At 30.7% G+C, this 23,864-nt stretch overlaps 1 protein-coding gene across 11 annotated transcripts in view; it reads left to right on the top strand.

The window, feature by feature from the left end:
* The window catches only part of LOC128202038 (dual 3',5'-cyclic-AMP and -GMP phosphodiesterase 11-like), a 177,013-nt gene extending 156,018 nt beyond the window's left edge, over positions 1-20,995 (top strand). For all 11 annotated transcript variants that reach the window (XM_052900874.1, XM_052900871.1, XM_052900866.1 and 8 more), the window contains 2 exons: positions 1,251-1,428; positions 20,765-20,995. In XM_052900874.1, the coding sequence (XP_052756834.1) occupies positions 1,251-1,428; positions 20,765-20,980 (394 nt within the window). In that variant the 3' untranslated portion in view covers positions 20,981-20,995. The remainder of the gene's footprint in view (positions 1-1,250; positions 1,429-20,764) is intronic.
* The last annotated feature ends 2,869 nt before the right edge of the window (positions 20,996-23,864 follow it).

The following is a 23,864-nucleotide window of genomic DNA, read 5'->3' as shown; positions in this document are numbered from 1 at the left end:
TCTATATCACTTTTGAGAAGGTCAACAACTATTTATCTGTCTTCACGCTAACAGTGCATGTTTACATTGGGTCAGTTACAGACTCCAAATTCGAGATAGGTCAGTAATGACCCGATACCATCATCGTGTAAATATAAATATATTATTTTTGACTTTTTTTTATGTGTTTAAAGATCTATTTATTTATCTGTCTTCACGCCATTGGTACATGTTTATATTGAATCAGTTACGAACTCCAAACTCAAGACAGGTCATTCATGATTCTACTGTCATCGTATAAATATTAATATTTTTTTATTTCCCTCTTTGTAAATAGTTATCTATATAATTTTCCACAAGGTCAACGGCTATTTATCTATCTTCACGCCATTAGTGCATGTTTACATCTGGTCAATTATGGACTCCAAATTTGAAACCGGTTAGGGCCGATCCGTCACTATCATCATGTAAATTGATTTCAAATCACAACTATCGCTTCAGTACTGGCTGGAATTTTTTTGTTAGATAATTATTTTTAATAAATGATAATAAAATGGTAACCGGAACTGCGCTAATGGTAAATGCTGGCGGGGCACCCGTGAGAGATGATAGATAAGGATAAAACAGGTCAGTTGGCTCATAGTGGCGAAATCATAAGGAATTAACCAACATGGTTTCCAGAGAGACCCGCGTTTTGACAGCATATCTAAATATTTCTAACAATAGGGCTATTAGATTCCCATTCTAAAAAATCCTTTTTCCTTGTTGGATATTTGGAATCAATTAGCTGATACCATTTAAATATTTTGTTATGTGATTTCGGCATAGAATGGGCCGCTCCTTCCTTTCCCGTAGGTATTGTAGGAGGCGACTAAAAGAACTTAATAGACGAGGAATAGGCAATAGCGTCCCTCTTTAAACATTACAAAATCCTGGTGACTTGTGATACGGGTTCTTCGGATACCCAGTTCAGGCACCAGTTCTCTATAACTTTGATGTATATATATTAAATGATTAATTGTACTTAAAAAATTGTGAGATAAATAAATAAACATTATTCTTATTATTACAAGTGGCAACTACTGGTAAAACTCCTCAATAGGGGAAGGCCTATGTTCAACAGTGGATACTTAATGGCTTTTAAGGTGATTATGATGTAAATAGTACGTGCCAGTTTTTCATCGCCGATAGTGATGCCTGTTACTAAATGTGAACTTATGTGTAGTTAAAGTCAATAGATAATGTCTAAAATTTTTACTATCTGTCGACAGGAAGATCTCAGCGCACGAATTTGAGCGAGGGGGGCTTTTGAAACCATTGGTGACAACGGTTGATGGCACACCAACCTTCCTCGGTGACCAGCCTTTACATGCGACTCCATCCAGGCCGCAACGACGGTCGAGGCATGAACTCAGGCAACTCGACGAGAAAGAGCTCATATTTGAATTAGTAAGTATTGAAAATATTGTGTAAAATATAATTTGTACTTCGCGACTTTCCCCGCGTGAATTGCTGTGTAACATATTTTTTTTTAAATTAATTTAGCCATTTAAACTTAATTAAGCAACCAATCAATCGCAAGCAATTCAATCTTTCATGTCAAGTACTATATACATATAATGACGTTTCATTTAGCCCTTAAGACTCACCTTCACATTTAAAATATTAGCATATTCTAGAGAACTCGTTACGCTATGATATTAGTAAGGAAGAAGGATGTAACTGAGCCGTGAAACTGCTATCTTTAATGATAATGGTCATAAATTGTACCAATGTGACCTCGGTGCTTATGCAAGATGATGATAATTATAGATATGATTATCTTCGAATAAATACGCTATTCTGTTCTATAAATGTTATCTAACAGTGAATAGATAAATGAAATAATTTTGCCACTTTATAGCTTTAAATTCACTAGTAGAAGGAAATGATACGCTGCTGGATATTAACTGATTGAGATAATTGGTATAAAAAAATTAAAATAAAATAAAATTTAAAAGTGTAATGACTGTTTACGTTAATTTATTTTCCATTATAAGTAATATGAGTAGTTATTTTAATTCCAAATAATTATAAAAGTCCTAAAATGTGATAATTGTAACGAAGTATTGCATTTTTTGTTTTATGCGTCTTTAATTTTAATTGTGAATTATTATTTTTATAATAAGATTTGGAGTGTTTCTTTAAAAAGGAAAATTAAAACCAATCAAAGAGATTTTATATTAAAATTAATTAAATTTTAAAACTTCTTTTAATATAAAGGTCATTGTGATTGTATAAAATGTTTAATAGGTATATTTTAATTTAAGAATTTGAGTATTTCATTATTGATACAAATTAAAGAATAAACAGGATTTTGCTCAACACTTAAGGACAGTAACTTCAATCGTAATAAAATTAATACAAGGCCAATATAAGTGTAAATCCATAGATTATAAAATAATTATTAAAATCGGTTTAGAATAAACAATGAAGTACCATATACGCAAAAAGTACAAGCAAGTTAAAAACTCACTTTCGAACGTCGTTTAATAAAATGCAAAAGGTCAACTCATTTGTCTGCAAAAAAGAATTAATAACTTTTCCCAGAAAAGAAAAAAAAATCCATTTTTCTTTGCGAATAAAATACGGTTTGTTGGAAAACGGAATATACTTGTCGATTGTGAATTTTGCATTATACATTTTAATGTTTTCTAATTATATATGTATGTATAAATCTAATATTGTTCTACGAAATACGAGGTACTTTGTTGATCTATTTTATCACGATAGAAAGAGCCGTTTTTTTAATCGAAGTCGAATGTGAAAGTAAAAAATGATTTCCTAAAAGTGTGTCCCAAATTGCCCAATGAGACTATCATAGCTTCGTAATATCCGTTTGAAGAAATTAACATTTACCATTTAACGTCGATCGCTTTTTCATGGAATCTTTTAGGGCTATTAATTGCAGCTAATTTGATTATTATCACCGATAAAGTGATGCGTGTCGGAAATATCGATATAATCAATATTTAAAGGCAGAGACGGTGATAAAGCTTGTTATTAATAATAAATATTGACAAAATAGGCTCAGTAATAATAAATATTATAAATATGAACGTGGACCAAGTCGTGTTTATAAACTAGTAATAAACGAAAAATATTTAAGTCGAACGTAAAGATCTATTAGACAATAATTTATAATATAATTATATGATATACAATTGGCAACACTCTTGATCATTCACAAAAAAAAGAACAATCCAGCAATCGGGTCGACTCGCCTATGTTCGTGCCGACTCGTTCTTGAACAACTACTAATTAATAATTTTAGCAATTAATAGAAGCGTGTAGTGAATGAAGTTAGTAATCGGATGAAATTAGTAGTCGGCTGAATTGAAAATCATTCGAATGATCCGAATGAATTGCTCAATTGAATAATTTGTAGTCGGATTAGTAAAGTCGTGCATCGCTATGTTAAACGAATCTTTTGAGGTCTTATTATTTTTCAACAGAGTGCGACCCCCTTTAATAACAAACGCGACCCCGCAATGGTTGCGACCCCTTGCTTGAGAAACGATGGGTTAACCAATTGGCAACTAATTATAATAAATCAATTACTTGAATTAGTTGCCCTAATTTGTACGGACATAGCCGTAAGTATATATATATTTATATATATATATATATATATATATATATATATATATATATATATATATATATATATATATATATATATATATATATATATATATATATATATATATATATAGTTTAATTTATATTATAAAATTATTTACATTCGCTAGTTGTATTCCACTTTCTTGCCTTGCCCACATAATATGCAGTTTTCCACGTGCTTACATTAAATTTAGAAAAGAAATTGAAATTCGAATTTTCGACAACGATTTGCCTCGATAAACCTATTGTGTTACCTACATAATTTATCTACGGGTCATGATCATACAACATTTCTGTAGGCATTTAATTGGAGTACGTTATTAATTATACATTTCAGATAAACATGAACTTAGTACAAATTGAACAATAATCAAATTATTGTTTGCTGTACTGTATTTCTCCTAATATCAACTAATATCTACTATGTCGTATATCATTATGTAGGTAGTTAATTCTATTAAAATGGTTAAATGTTTGACGTCATAGTTAAATGTATTTATATAAAATTTGATACAATGGTAGATTTTAAAAAAATAATAGTAACGAGGATGTGTAGTTCCATTGCTAGCAATATTCCCTGACAGGTTGTCGTCCACGTGTTCCCCCTGGAAATCATCGCGGTTAATTCTTGATGAATTAGTCATGATAAGTTAACTTATATGCTTCCATCTTCACCTACTATCACACATTCGTGTCCCGCTGTATATTGATGGAACAAGCAGGATTGTAAAACCGTCTTTATACGTCTTTACTTATCTAAATTACGCTTCTATTAAGTTTAATATTCTAACATAGAGTTTTGCCTAAATAAAATGGACCTACATAAAAATAATTACAATAATAACATTCAATTCAATAGTATAGGTTAGAATTCATTAAAATTTCCTCCTGAAATTATATAGTACATATTGGTAATTAGATAAACCGCTGCCAATAGTTTATTACAAAAACCCATTAGCAATAACGTGTCAGAAGTAAGAACAAGCTTCGGATAATTTATTGCTTGAGTTTTTGCTATCCAAGACATTAATTTGTTTTGCGTATTCTATACTTAATTGTTGTGTTGGATTTTTTTTTATAATTTACTTATAGCATTAACAGTGGATAGTTTGCAGTGAAAGAAAAAGAAATAATGATAATGTAGGAATATTCATTAACCTTACATGCAATTGTTAATATAAAATATATATTTGCTGAACATATGGTTTTTTTTATTATTTATGGTCAAACAATTTTTTGTTCTTTCTGTTTTATATGAACTAAATCGATAAATGATTTAGTCCAAAGACGCCGTGACTAAAGTATTTCATTATGATTAACTAATGATTTTTTATTATTTTTTACTTTATTACTCATTTTCAATATAATATTTATCTTTAGATCAGATAAAGATTAGAAATTACGTAAATTTTTACTTCGAACAATTTTGATGTGACTAAAATAACTAAAAAGTGCAGTTGTTTAAATTTGTATTTCTTTCTAGTGATTCTTTATCTGTGGTGGTAAACAGTTGTTGCTGTCTATTTGCCCGCATATGATAAACGGGCGGTGCGTACAGAGGCGTGTGCTCCCAATTGTTCCCAGGCCATTCGGCAAACGAATAAACAATTAAAAATTGCTATTTTATTGCATAAAAATGACATCGCTTTTATGCTATATCTTAAATATTAAGTATCGAATTTAAGATTTTGTTCCACAAAAAAAAAAAAAAAACAATAATTATCTGCGTGCAAAAGACTATATACCTATAAAGTGATAAAGATATAACAAACATTTTCATTAAAATATTTCAATTTAGAACATAGAATTATACACCAAATATGATAAGCAATATTTTGCTTTGCAAAATTAAATATAACTGTGACAAAACTAATATAAAACAAACAAGAGAGCAAACTTAAACGATTGTAAATCGCGATGCAACATGCACACTCAAAACTATTCAAATTAGGAACCTCCTTCTTATGAAAATTACTTCAAAATAAAGATCATTAGCACTCGGCTTTCCCTTTCTATCACATAGATAATTTAGAGAGAGATCTAGTACGTAGTACGTAGATTTACATTCACAGGTTGATCTCATTTGTTAAATTCCTATAAGGTTAATGGTTACGTGGAATGTAATCACATGTTAATATTTGCATAATTTAGACTGGACAGTCAGCTGTCGTTTATTTTTTCCTATAATATTATGTGATATATTAAAACACGAATAATATTATCAACGAAACCTACTTGTATATTTATATGGGTGTCTTTTATCGCTATTTACTGTACATGCTCCTTTGATTCCATCTTCTAAATCCCCCTTGAATCTATACTTGGCATGGATTTTTAAGGCAAGTATTTCAGTCTCGTTACATAAACCTCCTTCCTTATTTTATAAATTTGCGATGTGGTCACGACATGGTGGCCCCTTCTTTTCCTATAGGTGTCGTAAAAAGCGACTAAGGGAACTTAATAGTCAAGGGATGGGCAGCAGCTCTTAAAATATCTCCAAGGCCTAACTGCAGTTGCCAATCTGCCTGCCAAGCGTGACAATTACTAACAGAACTCCCTAATGGAAGCAAGCCTATGTTTAACAATGGACAATTAACGGCTAATATGGAATATTTTAAAAGTGAAAGTGTGTTTGTTAACTTATAGCACCTTAACGGTTTAATCAGTTACTATGAAATTTGGTATACACTTACTATATGTCATGAATAAGGATTTAAGCTACTGTTTATCCCGTTTAGTAAACATATTTCGGTCACTCAGATAAGTAGCGGGTAAAGTCCAGTCGGCCGAATCAGAAGTTACTACGTAAGAAAAACATATATATTACAAAATGTCTATACAGATATTATACATAAAATATTGTTAATGTATCAAAAATTTACATTAGATTACAAATTAAATATTCTTATCTATCATCCAAAACTACAATAAAAGTTAATGTAAAGTCAAAAAGATAAGAAATTTAAAAAACTCGATAAAAATATGAACATCGTATCTTATTCACAAGTCAAAGTGACCTGAATTATCATTAACATTTATGTGAAATTATGAATACCATTTTTATTTATACAGTTTGCAATATCTTTGTCAATATAATGTAAATAAATAAATACAGTCTGGTATTAAACAGAATGACAGAAACGAAAAGTAAACAATCGTGTAACGTTTTTTATTAATTTGAATTTGATTAAGCTACTACTTTTTTATAAGTTTAATTTTTTATGAATTTATTTTCTCAACAAAATATTACATTTTATTTATATACTCGCTATTCCTCGTGACTTTGCGATAAACCAGTTGAATTATTAAGTACCTTTTGTATTAATCTATGATATGGTCTATCTCGGTCCTAAAAAGTTAAATCGGCACAAATACGACAGAGTAAATCTCTCAAAACATCTTTAAAAGCATTGCGATCCTTGGTGTGAGCATTGTGTCCTAGTGACGTACAATTCCGTGGCCATCTTAAAGATAAGATGAAGCTGGCATCCAAAAAACAATAAAGCGAAGCATTACTTCACGCCGGATCGGTTCACTCTCATCCCTACTGCCTAAATGGTCGCGTACAACGCGGTTTCAGAGATGTTTTCTCCCACGAACACTCATGTTATGGAATAAATTCTCTGCCGAGGTTTTTTTAAGAGACTATAGAATTGAGTTCTTCAAAAGGGGGAAAAGAGATTTTTCAGGGTCGCCAACGGGCGCATAATAACCCATGGTATTGTAGGCATTCATAGGCTACGGTAACTGCTTACCATCAAGTGGATCATATGCTTGTTTGCCATCTCAGTGGTATAAAAAAAAATGATAAAATTATATTTCACATTTTTACTCATAATGTTAATTGAATTGAATGAACATTATCGAGATCCTATGTACTTACCTAGCTTTATTTTACTAGACAGAATATTTATAGTGACATTTAAAGGTTTTTTTTTTTTTCTTCGACTAGCAACACCAACGACAGTTGTCATTTTCAGCTGGCCGTAATAAATAAATAATTTTTAATAGTCTATCACACGAATATTATATTTTCGACATCGTTATTAGTGATATAATAGTGCAATAAGTGTCGATTGTTGTTTGTGTACAATTTGGTAGTGTATTATTTGCAAAAATCGACATTAAAATAGTGCACCGGCCATCTGTCAAACTTCTTTCGTTGGTAAACAACTAATTTTAAAACTATTTTATAACTATTTGTTGGACTTATTCAAAGAATTTCATAATATATACAAGTTTTATAGAAAATATTCACATCAAGTTAAATTGATATTAATAATTGTGAAGTTCAGTTGTTGCGTACGTCGAAGGAAAAAATATACCCACAAAATATATTGTAAGTAATTTTATGTTTTATATTAATGTAATTTGAAGGAAAGGAGCACAATCTAATTCCATTTACTTAATCTTGTAAAATATAGGTCGTATAAATATACCTAACAAAAATTATTCAAAATTTTAACACATAAAATAAGTAAGGTTCAGTTGCTGTTCTCGTTGTGATACTTTTTTTAGAAATAACTCACTTCACTCTCCCTAGTAACTATTCATATATTCAATAATGTCACTATCTACCCGTTCCACAACTGCACGGCAGACAGAGATGAAGCTTAAAGTGGCCCTACAAGAACTTCAGGCATCCAAAGATCTCAGTGACAAGTTGATCAGGGAGAGAGAAGAGAGTGAAGATGAAATTTTAAAAATTATAAATAAAAATACCCAATTAAAATCAGAATTGTCAGAACTTCATAATAGCCATCAGGAAGTTATTGAGCAGCGGGATCAGCTTCAAGAACTAATAAGTAGCTTTCATCAATGTAGTGACACTCATGAGCAAGCCTTGAGGCGTATCACTGAATTGGAACTTGAGTTAAAGCAGGCATATTCTAAAATCAATGATCTAGACACAAGATTGGAATCTCGACAAAGTAATGAGATTAGTAATTTATATGAGGAACTTATTAGTGTTGACTGTGTGCCTCCTTCTACTACAGTTCCATGCACCCATCCTGTTGTAATTGACCTTACTAGTGATACATCACCTAAATTAGGCAACTATAACAGTAATATTTGTATGTTGAGTAATAATAAATTTAAAAAATATTTAAAACTAAAAAAGTTTATAATTAAGAATCGGAATATATTAAATAAGCGTTGCAAAAAGGGACAATTATTGAAAAAAACCACTTTGAATAATTTAAAATTGCATGATTACATTAATAAGTGTAATAATAAGTTAGTGGAAAGCCAAAAGTTATATGACATTGATACAGACTACCTAACTTCAAAAATCAATAGTTTAGAATCTTCGCTTCATGATTTAAATACAAAGTATATTATCTCTCAGAAACAAATCCAGGAGCATATTTTAGCAATGGATGATCTGATTGATGTCAGTAAATACAATGCTGACCGTTTTGAGTCGTTGACTAAGCATTGTACATGTAATCACACAAATATATCAAATAATAATTCAGTTGTAACTGTGCTGGAAAATGAAGTTCAGGGTGTTTGTGCCAGTGACTGTAACCCTAAGAGTAGCACAATGGTGTTCTCTGACAGAATAGGCTGTAACTTTGGGTCTATATTGAAGTATCATCTTAAGGGTGATTTATTAAACTACTGCATGCCAGAAGCATCATTTACACAAATAATAAATAAAATTAAGTCTACGAAAATGAACAATATGACCACAATTGTGTTATTTTTTGGTAATAGTATTCAATTAAATAGGCAGGATGTAATTAAAGGAATTGAATATTTATTACAATTAAATGTGTATAAGATTGTATTGTGCGCTTTTCCTTACACAAATAGACATCTTCATAAAAAAATTAACAGTAAGGTACATTACCTGAATAACTTATTACATACATTGACATGTCGTCATAGTGACATTTTGACATTTTTTGATACTAATAGTTTTATTAGTGATTTTTATTTGACAAAAGATACAATGTATCTTTCTAAATCATCTAAAAATAAAATAGCCACTTTAGTGGCTTATAATATTGACTACATGAACAGTTTACATGGTAAACTTAAACATAAAAATGCTGACATAACAGATAATTCTATTAATATTTGTGACATAAGTACTATGACCGCAGATTTAAACTGCTCACAAAGACAAAGGGAAAGCAATCAGAATTAATAATTGTTCATCAGAACATACAAAGTTTTCCCGGCAGCGAGTTAATTATACAATTATTTTTAGAAAAGTATAATATTGATATTGTCTGTTTCACAGAACATTGGCTTAAAGAAAGCAATATGATGTTCAATTTAAATAATTATAACGTTGTCAGCTGCTTCAATAGAAAGTCAGTTAACAGAGGCGGGTCTATGATAATTGCAAGAAATAATATTAAAGTAAAGGAACGTGCTGACATTGTTAGACTTTCTATTGAGTGTTGTATAGAATTATCTTGTATAGAACTAGAAAATTATATCCTTATATGTGTGTACAGGCCTCCTAATAGTGATTACAATGTTTTTGAAGGGGTGATGGAGGATATTTTAAAAAAAGTATTTAATAGTATTAAAAAAATTATTGTATGTGGAGATTTTAACGTTGATATTCTTTGTAACACACCCACATGTACAAAAATTATTAGTTTATTTCAGTCATTTGATTTATGTCATGTCTTTCATGAACCCACTCGTGTAACTGCCACGTCTGCTACTTGTCTTGACAATGTTTTTTGTAACTGCGAGTATACAGAAAAATTCATAATAAATAAACTTCCTTCAGATCACTGTGGTCAAGTTGTTAAGTTTAGCAGTCAAATCAATAAAGTCAACAATAATAAAAAATCAAAAAGACAAATAAACGTTTACAATATTAATAAATACAAAAGCGCGATTAAAAATAAATTGGATTTGCTGTTACAATCTAGTAATAATCCTGATTATCTTTACACCAAGCTAATTAATATTTTATCCGGAGAATATGAACAATTTTTCAAGAAAAAAGAAGTTCATGTTAAATCTAAATTCACGGAATGGGCAACAGTAGGAATACTTAAAAGTAGAAATATTTTGTTTGATTTATACGATCAAAAAAAATATCGATTTGATGACAAATTCACCACTTATGTAAAAAATTATTCTAAAATTTTTAAAAAAGTTTGTATTATGGCTAAGTCTAATTATTTTAATAAACAAATTAAGCAGTCTTCTGACAAAATTAAAACCATCTGGAGCATTATAAATAAAGAAACTGGAAGATCTAAAATAGCCTGTAATCAATTTACATTAAATTATGATAATAAATTAATAACAACAACAAAAGATGTAGTTAATATTTTTGAAGATTTTTTTGCTAATATTCCGATTGATATTACATCTTCTCTGGACTCATCTCAATCTCGAGCAAAAAAATTAATAGAGACTAATATCGGTTGTTGTTCTTTAAGATTTAAATTTTCACATGTTAGCCCCTTTCATATCATAAAAATATTCAAACAGCTAAATTTAAAAAATACGGAAGACCTTTGGGGCATGTCTGTAAAAGTAGTTAGTTCTTTCATAGATATTGTTGCTCCATATCTAGCCACTATTTTTAATAAATGTATTGATAATGGCGTTTTTCCACATTTAATGAAATTTAGCAAATTAATCCCACTATTTAAATCAGGAGATAAATTTGAGCCAGGGAACTATAGACCTATATCTATTTTGCCAGTTCTAAGTAAGGTGTTTGAAAAGATAATGTTAAATCAAATGTTACATCACTTCAGGGTTAACGGACTGCTTCACAGTCAGCAATATGGTTTCACCGCCGGCAAGTCTACCACTGACGCAGGTGTTGCGCTAATGACACATATTTTCGAATCTTGGGAGAGGTCACAGGATGCACTCGGAGTTTTTTGTGACCTATCAAAGGCATTTGATTGTGTGGATCATAAAACGCTTTTGTACAAGCTCGAACATTATGGTATAAGAGATAATGATCTAAAATTAATGAGAACTTATTTAGAGGATAGGGTTCAAACTGTAGATATTGACGGTGTAAAATCTAAGGGAGCTAATATTAAGATGGGCGTTCCACAAGGGTCAATCTTAGGCCCCTTTCTCTTTTTAATCTACATAAATGACCTTCCGTTTATGGTAGAGAAAATTGCAGATATAGTGCTGTTTGCGGATGATACTTCGTTAGTGTTTAAAATTGGACGTCAAAGTAATCAATTAGACGATGTAAATTGTGCTATGTCTGCAATATTAAATTGGTTTACATGTAATAACCTATTATTAAATTCCAGCAAAACAAAGTGTATAAAATTTACACTTCCTAATGTAAGACTAATAAATACACAGTTATTGCTTAATGACGAAATAGTAAATTTTGTTAATGATACAGTTTTTTTAGGTATAACAGTGGACTCGAAATTACAATGGGGGCCCCATATTTCAAAATTGGCCAGTAGACTCAGTTCTGCTGCATATGCAATTAGAAGAATTAGGCAATTAACAGACGTGGCGACGGCTAAACTTGTATATTTTAGTTATTTCCATAGCATAATGTCTTATGGCATACTGCTGTGGGGTAAAGCAGCCGATATAAATACTATATTTGTTTTACAAAAGAGAGCCATACGTTCTATTTATGGTATGGGTTCAAGAGAGTCATTACGTCAGTGCTTTAAAGACTCAAATATCCTCACAGTTACTTCACAATACATTTATGAAAATATTATGTATACACGGAAGAACTTAGCGAGTTTTAAAAAACTCAAAGACTGTACAAGTAGAAACTTACGCAATATAAATAAGCTTATTTTACCTAAATGCCGTCTGCACAAAATCAGTAATTCATTCTATGGTAATTGCATAAGATTTTATAATAAACTGCCGGAATCTGCATTAAATCTGACAGAGAGGCAATTCAAATCTTATATTAAACAATTTTTATGTAAGAAAGCCTATTACAGGATAGACGAATTCATAGATGACAACATATCAAGTAAATAATTAGTTTATTAGCATACAACGTTATAATTTTATTTTCTCATTGCTTTCTTGATTTAATTGATTAATTTTAGAAATATGAAAGCGTAGCGGTTTTTTGTATTAATTGCCGCATGCATTCTTATGTAAAATGTGAATACTATAACTATCAGATGGCAATTGTGAGTAGCTTTGACGTGGTCTAGTGTTTTGAGTAGTCATGCTCACTAAAATGTCCAGACTTGTGGCGGCGTGGTGGGCCGGGTCATTGGGCTCCCTAAAATATGGTCGAGCGCAGTGATGGCTGGCTCATCCGTCATACTCGTGAACGGGTGCTGCTTGTAGGGACTGGTCTGCTCTAATCACTATGACTGATTTCCTCTTATTAATTGTTTAACCAGTTGGTTATGTATTCAATTTTTTTTTCTTTTTGAGTATTTAATTGAATTAGTGCTAATTGGTGGTTTGTATTCACACAATTAAACTTAAAAATGTAAAATAATAATAAAATTATTTAAAAGAGCATCACGCAAGTTTCTTGCTCGTTCTTCTTGTGATGAGACAGCTTTCCGAACGAGCGGTAAATTAAAAAAAATGTAATGACTTTTCAAAAGTGCTTCAATGTAAGTTTATTTGAATAAATGATTTCTATTCTATTCTATTCTATTGTATATATGTTTTTGTAGCCTTAAATGATAGAGAAAAAAAATTCCTTTAGTGTAGTCGTTATTGATATTAGATTTATTTCTATGAAAAGAACGTGTATAGAATAAGGAATTTTATAGCCATGTACAATCTTTGATCTTCTCAAAGGGAACTATTACAAATTGCAGACGACAAACACTGTCTTTCGTTTTCTCTACAAACGATTTATGTTATATTAGAATACCTACTGCAGAGATCGCGGGGATTGTTATTGGAATAGAATTTATAAATAGACTTGGAGACTTTCCCCGACTATTAAAGAAAGGGAAGGTTATATTGTGTCGGGTGTTTTCTAATTATATACAAAACTTTGATGTATCGTTAATTCTAAATCGGAACCTTTTAGCTTTGTTTTATTATTAAAACTAAGTTTTCATTTATAAACTATTTAGTCTATGTTTGTATTTTTGAACTGATTTAAAAAATTTGTGGGTTCTATCAGTGTTGTGTGTATTAGTGTAATCGTTTATGTGTACAATATATTTCCATAATTTTCGATAATTTTTAAATCGACTAGGTTTGCTTTCGTAATAATCGATATTATGATAATTGTATCATGATTGAAATGGCTTTATCCTTAATAGTTAATTGTCAATAGAACACGTGTAGCGTGTTCTATTGACAAGTAACCCTTGCTAAACCTAGAAACTAACAACCTAAATATTTTACTGAATTGGTTGTTATTTTGTGGAAGTCCATATCACTGGTTATTATATCATTAGCGTATATACGACTACCAACGTCTGAGGATTCACTACTATTATTATTAGTAGAAGTTCTACAACCTTCCCTATTAGTGATCAATATCTGACCGTTATGCAACATGTGTGTAGACTGAATAACTGTAAGCTCTTCAAAAAACCAAAAACATATTAATTTTTATTTTGTATTAAGAGCATAAATCTAAACTTTCATGTGTTTAACATCTAAACTGATGGAATTGCATACAAACTTTTAATCTACATTTTATCCCCTTGAGAGTTGAATTTTCAAAATACCATTTTTATTGCTCATACCTATAGAATCTATATGAATAATTTAAATAATCTATATTTAGCAGTTTAGATTGTACTAATATATATCTCAGTGCTGACTGACCCTCTTCTATATATATATATATAGAGTAACATAATAATGAGATCCTATTTATATAATATTATTAAAAATATTGCTCGATAAAATATAGGCAAGCTGAGTGTACACCCATACAATAGAACAATCAACGAATATTATTCCTTTTGACTACATTACCCATCTAGGATTATATTCGTGTTTAAATTATGAATTATTTATGTCTAACTAATCTTAGATAAACCTTTGACCTAGGTCATACGTCCGTATCTCATCAATACCAGCTGTGGTCGGGAACTTGGGAATACTCTGCTGTCTGCCTTCGAAGTTCTCGACAAATAGAGGTGTTTGTAGGATTGTAGTATGTTGTCAGTAATGAATCGTGTTCGATTCATTACTGATACTATGTCATTCATACTATGTCATGTTTGACATAGTATCATCAGCAAGTAGGGATTACCGATTCATGGTCATGCATGTATTATTATATTTAAGCATATTATATGACAATTTAGAATGCATTTCTGTCTAGACATTTTCTGTGAATGTCTGATTATAGAGTTATTTAGACTATGGTGTTTTACATTGCTTTGATAGCCATATTAGGAAGTTGTTATTCGCTATTCAGTTTCGAGCAAATCTCGAATTAAGCGTATTCACAGAAAGGAAGTTATTGTAAGGTTAAATAACAAATCTACTAATTTGAAGAGCTGACAACTGATGTTTGTCGTTTTCGATAACTGTTTCAACTTCATCTTCAGGATATGTACGGCGCTTTGCGCATTGCGAGCCGGATTAAGTCGGTTTGGCGAAAACGATAAATACACTAAGTTTGTAAAATTCCTGTCGTGCATGTATATAGACAACATTTAAAAAAGAACATACCTAAGTATTAAAAGTAATATACGACTGACTTATAGTACTGCATTTAACTCTCTCACTTGAGGTAAAAACAGGATCTTTTGATAAGACATTAAAACGGGTACAGTATATAAATAATGTCTATACATAGTTGCATTTTCCATGAATTGGGTCGTCAGCTTGTTCGTTCTTATTAGTATAAGAAAAAGACAATTCCAATGTACCCACGTAAATCTGCGTACTAACAAACGGAAGTCGCATCATTGCTATGTTGACGTGAAGTGTTCTCTAAGAACCATTACTTGTTAACGACTCCGTACCAATATATGTTACGTACGTCGGGTATGTTATTTTATATAAACTAGTTTAGCATTGAACTTGTCCTGTGAACTGGGTCACGGTACGTAGTGGTTGTCACATACATTCAGCCATTTGTAATGAGGTTCAAGTATTGCGAACAATCGTTATTTGACTTTAGTTTGATACAATATAACGATTCTACTACAATAATCTTTCTCACTACTTTTAGAAAGTAATACGAAATAAAATAGAGTAGTATTGTTATGTTTCAGTATAATAAACGAAATTTGTGTGCATAAGTATATTATAATATTCGCTTTTGTATTCGTATCACTGAAGTATCTAATCAGAAGCTTAATCAAACAAAAACTGACTCTAAACGAATGTCATGTCAGGCAATTTTGTTGGTTTCCTGGAACACAAAATAAAAACGCTGTAAAAAAATCACCCTTATTGGTTTCAATCGTGAATCAAAGCTAAACTCATTGACCACTACTATAAGAAGGTTATTTTTAAGGTTAAATTCAGTAGGATGATTTAGTAGTAGATTTTTGTTTCTTCGTCTTTACGTCGATTTCATATATTTACGGGGGTTTAAAATAGCTACTTCGAATAAATTAAAATAGAATTAATTTTATATACACGGGGTCTACTGTGAAATGACAAATGCGACCTTTCTGCTGAAAGTTCGGGCGTTTTATAATACGAATTTAATTGGATTCAGTTGGTCTGTATAGACTTTCCATTGGTTTGGACCGTATTGTATAAGATAAAATATGTCGTAAGTCTTACTTCAAATAAATTCGATTCAATAAATTTTATTCAAAACAAAACTATGCAAAGTTAGATTGATATTCGGATTTATCATTTCAGAGTACGCTCCGCTCCTAAATATTTTTCGGGTTACAAAAGATTTGGCAACAGTATTCAATCGATTCATTCTTCTTTCCAGTGACTTGCAATACTGCCTATTTATTTTATTCATATATACTCGTACTTGGATAGATAAGTCACTGACTTTAATATAGCTTGAGATTCTAGCAAATAGCATAAAGCTCGCAAGTCATAAATGAACTTAATTTTCTAACTGAGCACGTGTGGAAGCCGACCGTGAATACATATTCATACGTATTCATTGATGCTTAGTAGCATTTGACTAGAAGGCATTTATAGGGGAGCTTCAGATAAATGTATCAACCACTGAGTGATCTAATTTCGCTTATACTCGTATACTTTCAATGAATTATTAATTGCGTAATTTCTGAAATAAAATGTATTTATGTTTATCTAATAAAAGTTATAATGTCTTATCATCTGCTGAATAGTTTGTTGTCTAATACTTGGTTAAGTTCGTTTAAAATTTCATTGCTATAGGTTTGAATATTTTTACGTTTGATGTAAATACATGAAATGTTATAGTCTATTGTGAATTATTAATCATATTTGTTGTAAATCGTACAAAATTAAGTTTTTTTTATACTACTTAGAATGGCAAACAAGCTGACGGTCCACCTGATGGAAAGTGGTAACCGTCGCCTATAGACATGAACAGTACCATGGACATAACAGAGTATACTGTTTCGCCCATGATACCCCCCATGCGTTGCCATTCCTGAGGACTCGGGTGTTAATCCTCTATACCCAGTAAATTCACGCTATATCCCACCCTTCAAACCGAAACACAGCCATGCAAACACAACTGCTTCACGGTTGAAACACGAATGGGATAGAGATACCCAAGCAATCGACTTTTGTAGTCTCCCTCTGGTAAATAAATAAGTGAAAAAATGGTATTGTTTGTTGTTTATTGTTTCTGGTTAAAACAGGCTAGTGGAAATTATTCAATAATTTATTATCGTTGAAAGTTGGCTTCACTCTCTCAAAATTACGCCAAGCTATATAAAATTATGGTTGACAAATTCGAAGAAATTGTTTACGGTATTACTTTAAAATCTCATTAATAACATTGTAATTTTATTAATACTTAAAGTAGTCTAAAAATATCTAAATATTGTTATTTGTAAAAAATGCTATTTTTAACGAAGTAAAGACAAGATGGTTTATATTTTATACATTTAGCATGATGTTATAAATCACACCAATATCATTCGCATTAATACCAATACTATTTCGGTACCTAGTGGTAACATATAAATCTCATTAGTAACTTGATTGAGTTATTATATATGAGGTTTGAAGTTAACCCAAATAAACGTCTCCTGGGTTCGGATTACTGTTCCGTCACGTTCTACCCGAATCGCTTCTAATTAATCATTTCACGTGATTATCGGTTAGGGACATAGATAAATTGCAGTAGTGAATTGAAGAAATATTTTATAATACGCCTGAGATTTCCCAATGTACTAAAAAAGGGTTATTAACCTTTTTAAACCTTTATGTATGTGTTTGGATTTATATTAGCGAACAATTGGTAAGGTTCTGTTGTTTTTATAGAGACATTATTCTTAGCAATTCTTACATTATCTACACTAATATTATAAAGAGGAAAGATTTGTATTTTTGTGTGTATGTATGTTTGTAATGAATAAACTACTTTACCGATTTCTAAAATTGTTTCACCATTAGAAATCTACATTCACCCTGAGTAACATAGGCTATATTTATTGCTAGAAAAGATTAGGGATACTTACTAAAACTTTAGCAACGTAATTCAAGGTGTAAGAAATGCTATAAAATATCTTTCGTCGCGTGCGCTGCGGAAACTATTGGTGATAGAACAAAAGTATATTCTACAATTTGAAGAAAATATCAATAACTACAAAAAACTTCGCGATATTATATGTCCAACTCGTTATGTCACAATAATCACTTTTTAAAATGTTGTAAAAGTATCCACCCGTGCGAAGCCGGGACGGGCCGCTAGTTACTTATATTATGACTATTGCTTATTACCTTAGTCTCAGTTAACGAATTGTCTTCATAAGAATTTACAATATAAATGCTATATTTATGTACGCAATTTGCTATTTGATTAGAATGAATTTATATTATTTTGTCTCTTGTCTATGATACCTAATTTCAACTTTGATGTGGCTCACTTTGGCTTTCAATTAGTGACTGTTCATTTTACTCTCTAGTTGTGTACAGATTGATTGCTAGATTTAAATTTTCAAAAAGCATGCACTGATACTCGATATACTCTCTATTATTATTATTCCTAGTAGTTTATGGAAAATCTGGCTGTCATTAAGTATGTTATTAGATACCAAAAATATAAAGACACGTATGAACTTTTTATTAATGTCACATAAGAACACAAGAAAAACGAAATTGTCTAATAAGTATTAAGCTATTAACTTTTTTTTTTTTGGAAAATTTAGAATAATTAAGTAAAACAATTGAAATTTTCATTTTCTTTATAAAAAAAGGTTGAAATAGAGGTCAAAGCAATGAAATGACTCTAACTTGGCATCGATTTTAGTTTAGAATTCCTAAACGAACAGAAGATAATTAGCAAAATGACTGTCTCATATTTTACAGACTATAAAGTGTTAACGTAATATGTCTGTACTTAAAATTAAAGTTATAGACGACAAACTTTATTATAAAACTTTCGTCGTTCTTTAAATAACCCGAGTTTCCATAGACTTCACGTGTCGCGATTCATTACAGAACCGGCGTAAAAGCGAACTTGGTAAATGTTGGTTTGCAAATTTCGTTATAGAATTTGGTAAATACTTGCCGTTTGCCAGGAATACATGTCGACGGAAATTAGCAACGAAATCAGATTCAAAAGTGAGTTATAGCTATTTATGTGTTGGTGTCTCTTCTCAAGTTCGCTTTTACAACGCCCACCTTTTCATCACATTATAAACTTGATGTATTGAAATATACAAATTTTGTACTTTCATTTGTCATTACAAATGTCTCTGTGATGTAACGATATACTTGATGGGGCTGGCACTTTTATTTAGGAACTTTTATCCAATAAGAATACTTATTGAATAAAAGTTTCTAAAAAAAAGATTAAAAATATATGTACTATTTTATCTTAGTTTTAGGACTAGGAACATACAAATAATTAACATACAATTATTTGTAGCTAGCTTTTACTCGCGACTTTGTACGCTTGAACGGGAGTATGTCGATCTAAGTAAAGAGTATAATCATATCCCCTCCCCTTCTATATAACGTGTATAAAATATTTCACAATGATTGTTGAGCCTTTAAGGCGATAAGAGGTAACAAACACTCTTTTTTTAATGACTTTAAGTCATTAAAAAAGCGAGTGAGAAAAAAAGCTGAGAATTATTATTATATTAAAATTTTTTAATTAATTAATAAAGTAATATATAACTCATAATAAATTTATCTATTCTTTGAAGTAGCTTTATTTCGTGATCACTAATTAGTGTATCAAATAACATAATCTTTAACAGTGAGAATATAACGTGACATATGTATCCTTTTTGCCTTACCTACTCATGTGCCGCTAGTATTGTCCCACTAACCGCTATTCTGTGCTAATTCATGCTCACATGCAGACTCAGTGACTCACCCACTCTAATGTGAATATCATCCACGTGAAAGCTTGAAAACGCCTCACTTTAAATTACCTTACTAGATGAAATTTCATGTTTCAGATATTAAGGTGAAACGAATTTATAAATGATGATTTGTGTATTTTATTCCTTTAAATTATTAATATGATAATGATCATTATATTAGGCATTGAAATATATGTAAAAAATCATGATCATATCTAATTCAATTGTTAGTTTAGTCGAGTGTTATATATCTTTTTAACTTGTTTGATACACATACACTAGTTCATAGACTCATAAGTCCTTTTCTATGAATGAATAAACGAAAGAAAGAATGAACGAAATTTATTACTAAAAATGTGGTACAATAAGGTGATATGGTAATATTACAATAGTTGGTTTCATACATTTTGTCATTACTGGACATGCTACAGTCATTATAAAAATTATAATAAAATAATTCTTTATAATAAAATTTATTCTATAGCCATATTTATATAAATTAGAAATTTATATCTACTTATACCTAAACATTATTTTCAATATGGTTATTTACTATATTATTACAATTTATATTATTAATAAATTAAACGACAACAATACAAATTAAAAAATAAACAATAGTCAATGTAGTAGGTAAATGCTTATTAGAAACAATGCGTTATGCTTAACACATTGTTTCTAGTTTAAAAACATTTTATTACTATACAACTAATATTTGTTCTCAGGTCAAAGATATCTGCAACGAGCTTGAAGTACGGGTGCTGTGTCACAAGATCCTACAGAACGTGTCAATACTCCTCGATGCTGATCGGGGTTCATTATTCCTGGTACAAGGCGAGAGAGTCGCGTCACCTCATCCACAAAATGGCAGGTCGGTTTCTAAAATAAAGGGAAATATATTATCTTCCATTTCAGTGACTATTATTACTAAACAATGGTAGATCAATGAACGTCAGTGGACGTGGAGTGTGTGGAGTGGAGTGGAAAATATATTTGAAATCAATTTCAGTAGTTTAATGTATAAAATTTAGATAACTGTTTATTTTAGGTATATCTGTACGATTTACATTACTTTTTCTTATATACGAGTAGATGAAGTTATATGTACATATGAGTACTAACTCGAGCTATTCACTCGACAAGGGTCTAAAATGGATAACATTTTTGTACTCACAACAAATTGTCAACCGAATACTATTTTAGAGAAACTGAGGGCCTACCATGAAATGTTTTCCCAAATTTCGGATCTGAACGAAACAAAAATTTGATGTTAAAATTACTTGATACATGCCGTTTAAAAATATTAAAAATGCTAAAGTATCGTTCCTTTTTATTTTATGGTAGGATTTATGAAAAATGAAATGTTAGGCTCCATTTATAGGGTCGATTTTGGTACTAACAAAAACACGAAATTGAGCCCGAAAATTCGGAATTTCATTTCATGGTAGATCCCTGCTTTCAATTTTGAGGTTCCTTTAACGCATAATTTTAGTAATATTTATATTTAGAGCTGTATCGCAGTTTCACTTCCGCGAATCCATTATGGCTTGGTTCCATGAGATTTAAAAAACCTTTGTTGTGTTTTTAAATTCTTATTATATATAAGTGATAGATAAGTGAGTTTATTTCTTACTATTTTATGACTTAAACTATCACTACTAAATTGGATATGCAGGTACTGTAAGGTAGGGAGAGGGACGTAAGCTTCTTTTTGTCCTAGTCATGCGGACAAAGTTGCGAGTGAAAACTAGTTTATCATAATTATAATTGATACTAGTTTACTGAGTTTTTATTGGCTGACCGGGATAAAAGTTTGTGTCATTCTCCATGCCAAATACTAAATGCCCACTGAATTTTATGGTGACGCCAATCAAACAAATTCACTTTCACATTCATGATATTAGTCAAAATTATTATGTTGTTTTATATTATGAAAGCTGTACTAATTTGGATTTGGTCCTTTATTAACTATTTCGTTTGTAGCAAATAAAAAGAAAGCTATAAGACTACGAAATCGAAATGAACATTTTCACTTGAATGCAAGTCGCCCCGTAATCGCTATTTATTGCGTCAGAATAGTATTTGCACTCTTCTGTCGACCTTTAGCGTAGCGTTTTGTATACAGTTTTTATATTGACTAGAAACGTGACTAAGTTCATATAGCACGAAACTATTTAATTTAAAATTCCAATATACCTCATCGTGTGAACCATTACTTTAGATTTTGAACTATTCTTAATCTGTTTTAAGAAACAAGAGGTCCTAATTCGATTATATTTTTGTCATAATTTTTATAATGTTATGTCTTCATCAGTTACGAACTAATTCCAATATTCTTTTTTTTTATCGCAGAACTTTACTCCCTAACTAGGTAATTTGGTCAAGAATAGTAAATCAAAAGTTCAATTTGGGCTAAAAGCAAAAGGTGATTTACGAGTATAAAAAATTTTGTTTTTTTTTCCGTAGCTATTAGTTATTTCATCAGTAATTGGATTTCTATAATTCTCTCAATGTTTTTTTTTTTTATTTTATTACATTTTCTATTACTATTTATAGTAAATAGTATATTCATAAAAATATTTTATTTACAAACAAGAAACTTTAAATCGTAACTTTGAAGTTTGTTTTTTTGTTAACTTTCTTATACTTTAAAGACACTTGGCGTTCTTGCGAACGAAGTCGCAGATAAAAGCTTGCTTCCTATAATTTACCAACGTATACTTGGTGGTTCAACCTATACTTATAATAAACCTGTAGAGAGGTCAATTCTGTACATGAAATATATTTTCAAAATAACTATCAGGGAGTGATTACTGATCGATACTGATGCCAAAAATGCAATCAGTAAAATTTTTGTCTGTCTGTATGTTCATTACAGAAACAAAAACTACACGACGGATTTTAACGAAACTTGGTACAATTATTCTTCATACTCTTGGGCAGATTATAGTACATTTTTGATCACGCTACGATCAATAGGAGCAGAGCAGTGAAGGAAAATGTTAAAAATGTCCACCCGCGCGACGCCGGGACGGGCCGCTAGTTAATGATATTAGGCTAGAGCGCCTTTAGAAATGGTGCTGAAGATTATTTTGTTTTAGAGTAAATATATTAAATAGAGAAAGTGCCTGTTTAGTTATCTTTATGTTTTATGTTGGTGAGGATAAATTCTGGAAGAAAATGTGGAATAATCCTCAAGAAATAATTACGTTCAGACTACGACCATCGGCAACGCAATTAGCCTGAAAGGGTTGAATTTCATTATGAAAATTAATTTTCCATGTTTTCTTTGATGACTTTGAGTTATTAAGTCTCAGAGTAGAACAGTGTTTCAATTACTGTAATTTTCTAAATTTCATGGATTAATTGTTAAATAAATTATGATTTAATTACTACTACTCATTGCGTAGAATTGCCATTGAGTTGATAGCTTATATCGTATTTGTTGAAAAGCAATTATATTAAACGGACATACGTATAAGTTTTTATATATATCTTCAAGTAGAAAAACAGCCTTGCAAGTACAACTGCATATAGAATAGGCCACCCTTCCTTTCCCGTAAATGTCGTAAGAGACGTCTGAGGGAAGGTGAGAAATAGGCAGCAGCGTCCCTCTTAAAACATCTCCAAAGCCTAACTGCGGTTGCCAATCCGGCTGTCAAGCATGGTAATTACTGGCAAAACTCCTTAAGGGGGAGGCTTATGTTCAGTAATGGTCAGTTAAAGGCTGATATGATGATGATGATATTTTTTTAGTTACGCAGAACTGAAATACAATGTGTGTTTGGTCTATGTGTTATAGGCCTCTGTCATGAAATCATACGT

Source organism: Galleria mellonella, unplaced genomic scaffold, assembly GCF_026898425.1.
Source record: "Galleria mellonella isolate WM207_F2 unplaced genomic scaffold, CSIRO_AGI_GalMel_v1 utg718, whole genome shotgun sequence".
Lineage (NCBI taxonomy): Eukaryota > Metazoa > Arthropoda > Insecta > Lepidoptera > Pyralidae > Galleria > Galleria mellonella.
The sequence above is the reverse complement of the archived record's forward strand: the minus strand, read 5'-3'. Positions and strand labels throughout refer to the sequence as shown.